The following is a 13,057-nucleotide window of genomic DNA, read 5'->3' on the forward strand; positions in this document are numbered from 1 at the left end:
ATGTGTATCTGCTTGATTTGTTTGCAAAAAAAAAAGTTGCGGGTGCAAGTGTGAGGCCGCCCCGCCTCCCTCCCCCCACCCAAAGGCCCCGCTGGGTGACACTGTTCTAACTGTGTTCTTTGTCGTCCCACTGGTGCAAGCAGTCACCATAAACTACCACCACGCCACGGGCAGCCGTGCTCCGTCGCTGGACGACGACGAGGAAGAGGAAGATAGGCTCCATGCTATGATCTCAATGATCTGCTCGCGGAACCTCACAGACCCTAATGTCATGAAAGGTTTTTATCACCTTAACACACCCCACCCCACCCCACCCCACCACACCCCACCCTGCTCTGAGACCTCACCCCGCCCCGGCTTAAGACGTCCCTCCCTGCATCCCTCCCATCATGCCCGCCCACCGCCACTCCTCTCTCTCTCTCTCTCTCTCTCTCTCTCTCTCTCTCTCTCTCTCTCTCTCTCTCTCTCTCTCCAACTTCCCAACACTCCCAGCTTTGTCTGCCTGTGTGTGTGTGTCTGTGTGTGTGTGTGTGTGTGTGTGCTTCCAAAGGCCCAATAGTGTGGAGAGGGGCGAGAGTTGCCGGCGTTCATGGGTTGCGCGACACAAAATTGACAAACAAAGCCGTCTCAAAGTTGGAGCATCTTTAGCTTCTGTGACGTTTCTCGTGTTTGAAGCGTGTAAAAAGTTACAAGAGGGGTTGAGATCAAATCCTCGGCGTTTGATTGGACCATAGAGAAACCACCAAAGTCCATGTTTCATGTGTTAAAGCTGCATTCTCTCTCCTGACCACCAGGGGGCGACTCCTCTGGTTGTATAGAAGTCTATGTTTCATGTGTTAAAGCTGCATTCTCTCTCCTGACCACCAGGGGGCGACTCCTCTGGTTGTATAGAAGTCTATGCTTCATGTGTTAAAGCTGCATTCTCTCTCCTGACCACCAGGGGGCGACTCCTCTGGTTGTATAGAAGTCTATGCTTCATGTGTTAAAGCTGCATTCTCTCTCCTGACCACCAGGGGGCGACTCCTCTGGTTGTATAGAAGTCTATGCTTCATGTGTTAAAAGTACTCAAGGTGATTGACAGGTCTCTACCAGAGGCGTATACGCCGTCTTTACGTCACTCCTCTTCAGTCCATATATGGTCGCTTCCTGTTCACTGGTTGCAAAAAAACCAAGATGGCGGCATTGGAATCATCGAGTTTGAAGCTTTAAAACTTCCACAAATGACGACGTTCCACTTCTGTGAACGCGGCGTGCTGTTGAGCTCTGGAACCTTTCAACACTTTTGGGTTTCTGCTCGGCCTCAATTGGTTTTGGCTTTTTCATTTCTCACTTGCAACATGCTCGATGCATGAGGGGGGGGGGGGGGGGCACGCACCCATTTTTCATGGTGGTGTTTTGTGTTGGTTGTTGCTTTTGGTTTCCTCTCTCCTCCTCCTCAGTTCTTCCTGTCCGAGCAGTCGTTTGCTGCGATGCTGTTCACTGTAATTCTTCACTAACCCCCCCTCCCCCCCCTCCCCCCCTCACCCTCTCATTACGGTCCTGTGGGGTTCCGCAGTAGAGACGTAGAGACGTGGAGCGTTTGTGCACCCCCCAAAAAAATAAAAAACCACAGTTGTCGATCCCGTCTAGTCCCAAAGTAAAGAGGGGGAGGTTGAATGTTGCAGCGTTTCTTCTGTTTGCTTTTTATTGTTTTTATTCTCCCGTTCTCAATATTAGTAGTTTTATTTATTTTTCGGGGGCGGGGTTATCGAACGACCAATAGGAAAAAGGCGCAGCTTCATATTAATGACAGGTCATCAGCTCCAACCTGAAGAATTAAGGTGAAGAGCATTTATTGTAAATGTTGAAGTTCTTATGATTTTATTTTACTTTACTCCCCTTCTCTCTTTGTGTTTATTTGTTTTTGTTTGTTGATGAGATGATTTCTGGCTTTATGCATCCTGCACGCCCCCCCCTCCCTCCTCCCTCCCTCCACACCTCATCCCTGTCTCCTCTTCCTCTTCTTCCTCTTCCTCTGGATGAACTGACCCAGCATGGCTTCCTCTTCCTCCCTCCCTCCCTCCCCCCCTTCCTCCTTTTCCACTTTTTGGTTTCCTCTGTGCGCTTGTTTGTTTTTCCAGCTCTCTCACCATCTCATCTCTTGATGTCATGAATACATTGAATACATATATATTTATAAATATATATTTATCCATACATTTGAAATATGTATTTTCGGTTGAGCTGAGGGGCCGATGTCATAATATGTAAGAGAGGTCGTCGTGCACATGGAGACCAGCGGAGTTCATTTTGTCTCAAGAGCACTGAGACCCTCCTCCTCCTCCTCCTCCTCTTCCTCCTCCCCCCCCCCCCCCCCCCCTCCTCTCCGGCTGCAGACCACGGGGAGATGATGGAGCTGCAGGGATTCGGCGGCAGCCCGTCGTCGTGGCATCCGGCCGACGCGGCGCTCCAGGAGCCGCCGTGTGTGTCCTGCTCTGCGGCCGGCGGCGGCGCGGCGTTCGGCTGCACCTGCATCCACAACACGGCCGACATTCACACGTAAAGAAATAACGAATACACGACACGGAATGATGCAGCTTCCTCTGTGGCTTGGAGGAAGCAATGCATTGTGGGGATGTTTGTTAAAGTTTGTTTTCCTCCAGGATTCCTCTGAAGATGCTCTGTCAGAACATGAAGAGGCAGATTGTCTCCAGAGCCTTTTATGGATGTGAGTAAAGATTCAAATATTAATATTAATAATATTAATTAATTAATTAATTAATTTTCTTAGTATCTTCATTGTGACATGAATTGTCTCTATTATATACATATATATATATATGTATATATATATACATATATATATATATATCTATACATATGTATATATATATGTATAGATATATATATATAAATATAGATATACATAGATGAAGATATATATATATATGTGTGTGTAAAATGTATTATATACTAAATTTATATATAATATATTTATGTATATAACATATATAAATGTATCATATATATATATAGTTATCATATATAAATAAATACATATTATACTATTTATATATATGTATATGTATATGAAATATGTGTATATATATATATATATATATATATATATATATATATATATATATGTATATATATATATATATATATATGTATATCTGTTCCGCCTGCATCAACAATAGCAACTTGCTGTCTTCAGTTTTGAGCACAATTGATTTAAAGTAATTTTTTAATAATGGAACACGGCGTCCTGATAAAGAGTAAAGTAATAAGCTGCTGGGAAACAAAATGCATTTATAGTGCGTATTAAAATATTGTTCTTTAGAGGAGACTTGTTTTTAATTACAGCATCGGTCTGAAGAGTTTATTGTTTCATATATAAAGTTTATTGAGCCACCATAATTAGAAAATACGCCTTTAGTTATTAAATAAAAGCAGGTTCACAAATATTCCAAACACAAAACTATCAGCATACAGATGAGTCAGCAAAACAAAATAATTTGGTTTCAACACTCCGGATGTGTTAAAGCTGCATTCTCTCTCCTGACCACCAGGGGGCGACTCCTCTGGTTGTATAGAAGTCTATGCTTCATGTGTTAAAGCTGCATTCTCTCTCCTGACCACCAGGGGGCGACTCCTCTGGTTGTATAGAAGTCTATGCTTCATGTGTTAAAGCTGCATTCTGTCTCCTGACCACCAGGGGGCGACTCCTCTGGTTGTATAGAAGTCTATGCTTCATGTGTTAAAGCGGCATTCTCTCTCCTGACCACCAGGGGGCGACTCCTCTGGTTGTATAGAAGTCTATGCTTCATGTGTTAAAGCTGCATTCTGTCTCCTGACCACCAGGGGGTGACTCCTCTGGTTGTATAGAAGTCCATGCTTCATGATGGTCATTTAGAGTCAAACAGACCATGAAGCAGGTGACGCTTTAGGGGCGGGGCTACAAGGTGATTGACAGGTCGACACCAGAGACGTCTACGGCGTCTCCACATCGCTCCTCCTCAGTTCAAATATGGTCACTTCCTGTTTACTGGTTACAAAAAAACAAGATGGCGACGGCTGAAATGGCGAACTCACCTCCATGCTGTGTGTGTGTGTGTGTGTTTGTGTACGTGTGTGTGTGTCCGTCCCATCAGGGCTGGCCTACTGCCGTCACCTGTCCACCGTGCGGACTCACCTGTCGGCGCTGGTCAACCACAGCATCGTGCCCCCGGACCGGCCCTGTGAGGCGTCCGGGGGCCTCAGCAAGGAGGTCTGGAGCAAGTACCAGAAGGACTGCAAGGTGGGTTCCTCTTTGTGTATATATATATATATATATATATATATATATATATACACACATATTTCCGTCCATCTCGTGCAGAACTACAAGGAGCTGGAGCTTCTGCGGCTGGTTTACTACGGCGGCGTGCAGCACGACATCAGGAAGGAGGTGTGGCCATTCCTGTTGGGCCACTACAAGTTCGGCATGGGCAAAAAAGACACGAGCCAGGTGAGCGCTGGTGTTTGTGCGTCGCTCTAGACGAACGGAGCAACGTGTGATTTCAGAACGATGATATGTTCTCCGTGTAAAGATCGACGCCAAGATCAGCGAGCGCTACCAGCAGGTGATGCGCGAGTGGAAGGCCTGCGAGGTCATCGTGAAGCAGCGGGAGAAGGAGATGCAGTCGGCCATCTTCGCCAAGCTCTCGTCGGGCAGCAGCATCGACAGCCACGTGCTGCGCCTCGTCCACCGAGACTCCACGCTCAGCAACGAGGTGAGCGGCGCCCACGACATGACATGGCACCCACGTTATGTCACCCACAACATGACGCCCAAAGCATGGCACCCACGACATGACATGGCACCCACGACATGACATGGCACCCACGTTATGTCACAAACGACATGGCGCCCAAAGCATGGCACCCACGACATGGCACCCAAAGCATGGACCCATGTTATGTCACCCACAACATGGCGCCCAAAGCATGGCACCCACGACATGGCGCCCAAAGCATGGCCCACGACATGACATGGCACCCACGTTATGTCACCCACAACATGGCGCCCAAAGCATGGCACCCACGACATGGCGCCCAAAGCATGGCACCCACGACATGACATGGCACCCACGTTATGTCACAAACGACATGGCGCCCAAAGCATGGCACCCACGACATGGCGCCCAAAGCATGGACCCACGTTATGTCACCCACAACATGACGCCCAAAGCATGGCACCCACGACATGGCGCCCAAAGCATGGCCCACGATATGGATATGGCACACACGACTTGGCACCCACGACATGGCAGTTGTACACGTTTCTACTAGAAGTTATACATGTTTATACTAGAAGTTTTACATGTTTATACTAGAAGTTGTACATGTTTGTACAAGAAGTCGTACATGTTTCCTAGCTGCTAAACGGTGCGCTCCACTGCAGGTGTTCATGTCCGTGGACGAGCCGGACGCAGGGAGCCAGGAGACCCCCTGCGGAGAGGACGGCAGCTCCACCGCGACCGCCCTGCTGCCCCCCGCGGCGCAGCCCCCCGAGGAGCGCCCCCTGGTGGAGTTCGACTCCCCCGACTCGGGCCTGCCCTCCTCCAGGAACTACTCGGTGACCTCGGCTCACTCGCAGATCCTGTCCAGCATCGACGACGGCCAGAGCACGGAGGAGGAGGGCGGCGTGGGCGGCGGCGGGGAGGAGGAGGAGGGCCGGACCCCGGGGGGCCCGGGGGGCTGCGTGGGCCCCCTAACGGAGGACCGGCTCTGCAGCCAGCTGGACAAGCTGGTGACCGGCGGAGCGGCCGCGGAGAAGACGCCGCCGTCGCTCTCCTCGTACACAGTGCGTCGACGCCGTTTGAAATAATGAATCTGCTTTTAAAAGAAAGAGACTCAAAATATCAGCAGCATACATACAGGCATCTATATGAATGTTTATTCTTTTAATCAAACTATTGTCTTCATTCATTTGAGTCATTTAAGGTTTACTGTATGCTTTGAATCCTCATTGTTGGTTTAAATACTACATTTTATCACTTTTTACTGTTCACACACACATTTCACACAATGTTTGCTCATGAACATTTGGTTTAAAGTCATTGGTCAACATGTGTGTGAACCCTGTAATGTCTTTGTTGATGTTTGTTGGATCTGACTGGGAACCAGTGACCTACAGGCCAGAGGCCGCTGGTTTACAGCTGCTAACATGGCCCGCTGTGTGTCTGTTGTGTGTCTGTTGTGTGTCCGTTGTGTAGATTGAGCTGCTGGACACCGTCGCCCTGAACCTGCACCGGATCGACAAAGACGTGCAGCGCTGCGACCGCAACTATTACTACTTCACCACGGCCAACCTGGAGAAACTACGCAACATCATGTGCAGGTGTTTACGGAGCTGACCCTCCATTACAACTGTATATATGTAAATCACCTGACTGTCGTATTCCAAGTGCATGACAGGATGACAGAATAACGTTTCCTCTGCAGCTATGTGTGGGAGCACCTGGAGGTCGGCTATGTTCAGGGCATGTGTGACCTGCTGGCTCCGCTCATGGTCATCCTGGACGATGGTGAGAACCCAGAGTCCTCTCACACGCCACATCTCTGGCAACCATTACTGTAAATAGCGCGGATAGAAAACACTACCGCCTTCGTCCACAGGGGCCGCCAGAGTCAACACATTGTGAACGCTCCTTTCGTAATAAAGTCACTTAAACTTGTTCAGCCTCTTTTTCCGCAGAAAAAAATGGTTTTAAGACACGCCTGCGCAACCACAAAGTCGAAAAAAATTAAAGGAATCCTTAAGTTTAATTATTTTGTAACATTTTGATGGTAAAGTCGGCTGAATCAGACACCGTCTTGGCATAAATTGGATCAGTCTTCCTTTTTTTCCCCCCGAAAAATATGTTTTTTTGCCTGAATATGTTTCCTAACATGCCGATGCTTTCCTGCTTTGTGTTTATTGTTGCAGATTTCAATACTGTAGGTCTTACTGCAACTTTTTAGAAAGATTATTAGCGTGTAGGTTGTTGTTACGGCACCGAACAATACTGTCTTTTAAAACTTGGGTAGCTCTCGACCTTGCTCATACTTATCCAGGATGTTTATAGTTTAAAATATCTTTTAAACGCAATTTTATTTTTGCAGATATACATTTTTTTCCCAAGAATTTGCTGAAAAAAACACATATAATAATAAGTAATGGAATAAATTTGGGGTTCCTAAGACGGCGGAAACAGAGAAAAGAGGTGTAGACCACGTCTGGAGGCTGAAGTCTCTGCCTGAGCGGTTTCACCAGCGCTTGAAAACCAAACAGATTATTTGAAACAACTGTGTGAATAATGTGAAGAGCGGCTTCAAGCGCTTCCTTTTGTTCCCCCGCCGTGTGTCAGAGTGTCTGGCCTACAGCTGCTTCACTCAGCTGATGAAGAGGATGACTCAGAACTTCCCGAATGGCGGCGCCATGGACACGCACTTTGCCAACATGAGGTCACTGATCCAGGTGAGGAGGGATAACTGTGTGTGTGTGTGTGTGTGTGTGTGTGTGTGTGTGTGTGTGTGTGTGTGTGTGTGTGTGTGTGTAAAACCCATCGACATTCTCTCCGCTGTGACAGATTCTGGACTCGGAGCTGTTTGAGCTCATGCAGCAGAACGGAGACTACACTCACTTCTACTTCTGCTACCGCTGGTTCCTGCTGGACTTCAAGAGGGGTGAGCAACGTCCACATAAAACCAGTAAAACATATTAAACCAGCGCATATTCATGGACTACTTTATTACATACTTATTTATTGCATTGTGAAAAACACCAAGGTTGAATATCATGTCGGCGATTTGATTTTGGCTTCAAAATATTTCCTTAAAAGGAGATTTTTACATGAGAACAAAAATAATTATGAATAGTTAACAAAAATATTTATATATAGTTAGCTAACAATAATGATGAATATTTTAAATAGCTTAAAAAATGTCGTAATAGTTAACAAAATAATGATTCATAGTTAAAATAGCTAAATAAATGACAAAGAACAAAGTGTTCGCGGTACTTTTTCTTTACTTGACTCCAGTCGTTACTTTTTACTTTGCAACTTCTGATTAATGACGCGAAATATACTTAACATATGAATAATGTTGTGTTATTATAGATTAAGAGGTTCATACTTTTGTCAAAAACGTGCCTCATCTTCATCTTTTGGCCCTCTATTTTGATTCTAATGCTTTTGCACTTTTATACAAGTACAACAGTGCATGACTTGTACTTGTATTGGAGTACTTCTACACTGTTGTATTGCTACTTTTAAAAGTAGTAAACGAGCTGAGTAGAATGATGAGCAGAATAAATAATAAATGGTATCATTATATAGTCTATGATAGTCTCTTTTGCTGCACCATAGTCTTACTGTGTGTGTGTGTGTGTGTGTGTGTGTGTGTGTGTGTGTGTGTGTGTGTGTGTGTGTGTGTGTGTGCAGAGCTTCTGTACGAGGACGTGTTCGCGGTGTGGGAGGTCATCTGGGTCGCTCCCAGGATCTCCTCGCGGCACTTCGTCCTCTTCCTGGCGTTGGCGCTGGTCACCGTTTACCGTGACATCATCATGGACAACAACATGGACTTCACCGACATCATCAAGTTCTTCAACGGTAAGAAACACACACTGTTTATGTCCAATGCAATATTTTACTGTAGCGACTTCTAGTACAGGATGAGGAGATTACGCCGTAGGAATGTCAACAAAAAAATTTCAAGTCATAAAATGTTATCGTATAGTATGTCATAAAAAATGTCTCGTTATAGTATGACACACATAGAAAGTAGTATTATAATATAACATAATGGTTCAATTAGTTAGGTGGCTAATAGATACATGCTTGAAATAGTTAACTAAAAATAATGATAGTTTTTAAAAAAGTGATAAATAGTTAAGAAAAAAAGTGATAGTTAGCTAAAAGTAATGATGAATAATTGAAATAGTTAGCTACAAATAATGACATACCGTTAGCTAATAATAATCATAAATTGCTGAAACAGTTAGTTAAAAATAATAAAAATTGTTACAAGTAATGATAAATGGTTAAAATAATTTACTAAAAATAATGGTAAATAGCTTAAAATCGTGATAAATAGCTCAAAATGGTGATACATAGCTAAAAAATAATGGTAAATAGTTATCTAAAAGTAATGATAAATAGTTAACAAAAATAATGATTAGTTAGCTAAAAGTAATGACAAATAATTGAAATAGTTAGCCTGGAAATAATTAGATATAGTTCGCTAAAAATAATGATAAATTGTTGAAACAGTTAGTTAAAGATAATGACCAATAGTTTTTTTAAAAGTAATGATAAATGGTTAAAATAAATAGCTAAAAGTAAAGATAAATGGTAGAATCATGGATTGTTTGCATTATTTACATCCGTTCTTGAGCGTTGTCGGTGATGAACTCTCTTTGCTCATGAGCACTGCGTAACGCTAAGTCTGGTCCTCAGAGATGGCCGAGCGCCACGACGTGCAGCACATCTTGAAGGTAGCGCGGGAGCTGCTGCACAAAGTCCAGTCTCTGATGGACAACAAGTGACTCAAGAGGAGGAGGAGGAGGAGGAAGATGAGGAGGAGGGGAGGGTCCAGCTACAGGGCCCTCGACTCCTCCCCTCACCCTTCCAGCGAGACAAGGAGCCCCCTCCCCCCCCCGCCCAGGTGAGGGCCCTGGAAGTCGACCTGTTTACATTTGACCCTCACATGGAATGCCCCATGGTGTCCGTACAGACATGTGGATTTGTCTGCATGCTCGTGAGTTTGATCACACTATCAACACATCCTTGAGTCCAGGCCCTCCCCTCCTCCCCTCAGTCCTTCAGAGCTTGGGTACGCATGAAAACACACACTCACACACACACACACACACACACACACACACACACACCTCCTGACTCTGAACCTGTCCAGAAAGGTTTCTGCGTGTAATACCAGCGGACGCCACAAGGGGAACAGGATGTACATTCAGAAAACTACGCCACGAAGAAGTTTTCATTAGTGACCAAATGGACTGTGCCAACTCCCTTTTCCCGTGTGTGTTTTCTACAACAAGCATGTGTGTTTTACCCCGCCATCCCGACTTTTTTTTTTTTGTCTCAGAGAGTTCATCATCACACAAATGTTGCCTTTTACCAGTAACAGCCCAAGGTACTCGGTTGCACTTTCTCCGTGAGGATTTCCTCCCTGGCGCCCGTGAAAGGCCTCGCCCTGAGGGCCGGAGGCGCCGCGAGAGGCCAAAACTGTCGAGACACTCGGGGGAAGAAATGCAGCCGCGTTTCCTGAGCGCGCCGGTCGTTTGATCCTCGTTCCGGGACGGAAGAAACATGGCGGCAGAGCACAACAAGTAGAGCACACCGGCCTTCCTCCTCACGTTAGTTTTCTACGGTTTATCTGTCAGGATAAATATCTTAAAATGTCACAGATTTAACGCTTTAAAACGTCATTAAAAAGAAGTTTTATAACTCTCGTAAACGATTCAAATTGTGAAGAGTTTGTAGCTTTTGGGTGAATTGGGGTTTAAAAAGGACACTGAGCTGAGAAACACACCCGATGAGATTTAAAGAAAAAGTCCAATAAATCCAGTATTTTGCATTATTATAGATTTGTGGTTGGTGAGAGGAAGTAGAACCACAGTGAAAAACACAGAAAACAACTTAAAAAATTGAAAGAAAGAAATGTATTATATTTATAAAGTATGGCTGGCATTTATTTTACGTTTGTCAACAAATTTCATGAAAAGACCAAACTTTTCTAAAGTAAGAATTTTATAGAAGTCTATGAGAAAATGACTCTACTTCTCTCTTGATGTATTCCCTCAGTAAACATTGTAAACATGAGTTTATGTCTCAATCTCTAGTTTCAAGTCTTCTTCAATACAGACTCCAAATACACACATTCCAAATATGGTCACTTCCTGTTAACCGGTTGCAAAAATCCAAGATGGCGACGGCCAAATTGTCAAACTCAAGGCTTCAAAACATCAGTCCACAAACTGTCTTTAATATAAAGTCTACATAAAAGACTATACACACAAACAACAATAACACATCAGTAATGCAACAATAACACAACCGCTTGTTCTAAAACTGACGCTTTAATTCTCTCTTACACACACAACACATCCGTTGATTTGTTGATTATAATGTTTAAACTTTACCAGCCTCGCCCGCCACATGGATCCATGGTTTCCTTCGGAACGAGAGACAAACGCTCGTTCGGCGGCGCCGTCGGGAGGAGCGGTTGCAGTCGTCCGAGTTTTCTCCTCCCGTCCTCCGAACATCAAACATGACGTGGACCTGAACCGGTTGAAACCGCCTGAGAAGAAGCTGCTCTTTAATGCCAAACTCTCTCTCCAGTGTTCAGCAAATCAGTATTTACAGTAACAGCACAGAGTTCACGTTTTGCATCCGAAAGAAGGGAGTCTGGGAAATGTTTTTTTGATACGTCCGTGTGACCCTTTACCTCCGACTTTACTCGTCTCTTTAAAAGGAAAAAAAGAAAAAAAATGTCCCAACACGGCTGCATACGATTGGTCATCCAGCACCGACCTGCACCTGTGATTCAAGTGCCAAGAGTCTTCCCCAATCCTGAGAGTGTACTGTAGTCATCCGGCTCTCTGATTCGCTAGTTTGATCCCAGGAACGGTGGTGGGGGAGGGGGGGGCGGGTGAGGGGGCGTGGCTGCACCTCGCCCACCGCCGCCGCCGCCGCCGCCGCCGCCTCGCCTGGCCCACGAAGCAGAGCTTTCTCTTCCAATCAGGACGTTGTGTACCAAAGCCTTGAAAACAGCCCCCTTCTGTGGCATGACGACAATGTGCAATTTCATACTGCATCTTGAAGACTGACTGTTTACTATGTGTGTGAAATATTTTTGAAAATGGTGATCTTGGATTCTTTAACTACTGTGCAATTTCTGTCGTTTGAGAAAAAAATCATCAAAGTCTATATTGCTGTAAATATGAAAACCGAAAGCCCAATATTTCTATGAAGACAGTCGGAACATATATATATATATATATATAACTTATTTTGAGATCTATTTTTATGTTGGTTTTAGCGGCAGGTGTGTACTGTGCAGAAATGCAGAATGTTTGCAGCCTATGTTACACGTTGACTGTTAAGTGTTTCTTTCTCAATGTTGTGCACTGACTTCAAAAATTTCAAATTTCTATTTATTAAGAGAGACAATGATTGCATTGCTGACTATGTATTGGTAAGGATGTATCTTTTTGCCTTGAATGTAATGTATTATTAAATAAGAGGTTGTTCATTATTGGTCTTCTCTTTTCATTCTACCTCGTGATGATCTGTGACTCTGTCCATAATCTTAGATACCAAACAATACAAGGACATGTCTTATGTCATTTATGACTTTTTAACATTATTTATGTCATGCTATGACTTTTTAACATTTATTGTCAAACTATAACTTTTAAACATTACTTTTGTCATACTTTTAAACATTGTGTATGTCATACTATGACCTTTAAACATTACTTATGTCATGCTATGACTTTTTAACATTTCTTGTCGTACAATAACTTTTTAACATTTCTTGTCATACTATAAATTTTTAACATTTCTTATGTCATACTATGACTTTTCAACATTACTTCTGTCATACTACGACATTATGTCATGCTATGACTATAATATTACTTGTGTTATATTATGACTTTTAACATTACTTATGTCATGCTATGACTTTTTAACATTTCTTGTCATACTATAACTTTCAAACATTACTTATGTCCTACTATGATTTTTTAACATTACTTAGGTCATGCTATAACCTTTTATCATTTCTTATGTCATACTATGTCATACTTGAGTCATACAATGACTTTTTTACATTTCTTATGTCATGCTATGACTTTTTGATATTTCTTGTCATATTATAACTTTTTAACAGTACTTATATCATACTGTAACCTTTTATCATTTCTTATGTCAAACTATAACTTTTCTACATTATGTATGTCATACTATGACTTTTTAACATTTCTTATGCCATGCTATAACCTTTTATCATTTCTTATGTCATACTA

The 13,057-nt window shown here is 43.6% G+C and overlaps 1 protein-coding gene across 3 annotated transcripts in view; it reads left to right on the plus strand.

Moving 5' to 3' along the window:
• sgsm2 (small G protein signaling modulator 2) overlaps nt 1-11,715 on the plus strand; it is a 43,367-nt gene extending 31,652 nt beyond the window's left edge. The window contains exons 12-24 of one of the 3 annotated variants that reach the window (XM_068584741.1): nt 141-278; nt 2,376-2,538; nt 2,643-2,707; nt 4,134-4,279; nt 4,361-4,489; nt 4,572-4,754; nt 5,426-5,827; nt 6,240-6,364; nt 6,469-6,551; nt 7,374-7,483; nt 7,596-7,692; nt 8,451-8,618; nt 9,465-11,715. In XM_068584741.1, the coding sequence (XP_068440842.1) occupies nt 141-278; nt 2,376-2,538; nt 2,643-2,707; nt 4,134-4,279; nt 4,361-4,489; nt 4,572-4,754; nt 5,426-5,827; nt 6,240-6,364; nt 6,469-6,551; nt 7,374-7,483; nt 7,596-7,692; nt 8,451-8,618; nt 9,465-9,553 (1,898 nt within the window). In that variant the 3' untranslated portion in view covers nt 9,554-11,715. The remainder of the gene's footprint in view (nt 1-140; nt 279-2,375; nt 2,539-2,642; nt 2,708-4,133; nt 4,280-4,360; nt 4,490-4,571; nt 4,755-5,425; nt 5,828-6,239; nt 6,365-6,468; nt 6,552-7,373; nt 7,484-7,595; nt 7,693-8,450; nt 8,619-9,464) is intronic. The other 2 variants (XM_068584742.1, XM_068584743.1) reach the window with 2 other exon arrangements.
• The last annotated feature ends 1,342 nt before the right edge of the window (nt 11,716-13,057 follow it).

Source organism: Clinocottus analis, unplaced genomic scaffold (assembly GCF_023055335.1).
Source record: "Clinocottus analis isolate CAN_PGR_092001 unplaced genomic scaffold, fCliAna1.0.p SCAF_2, whole genome shotgun sequence".
NCBI classification, from domain to species: Eukaryota; Metazoa; Chordata; class Actinopteri; order Perciformes; family Cottidae; genus Clinocottus; species Clinocottus analis.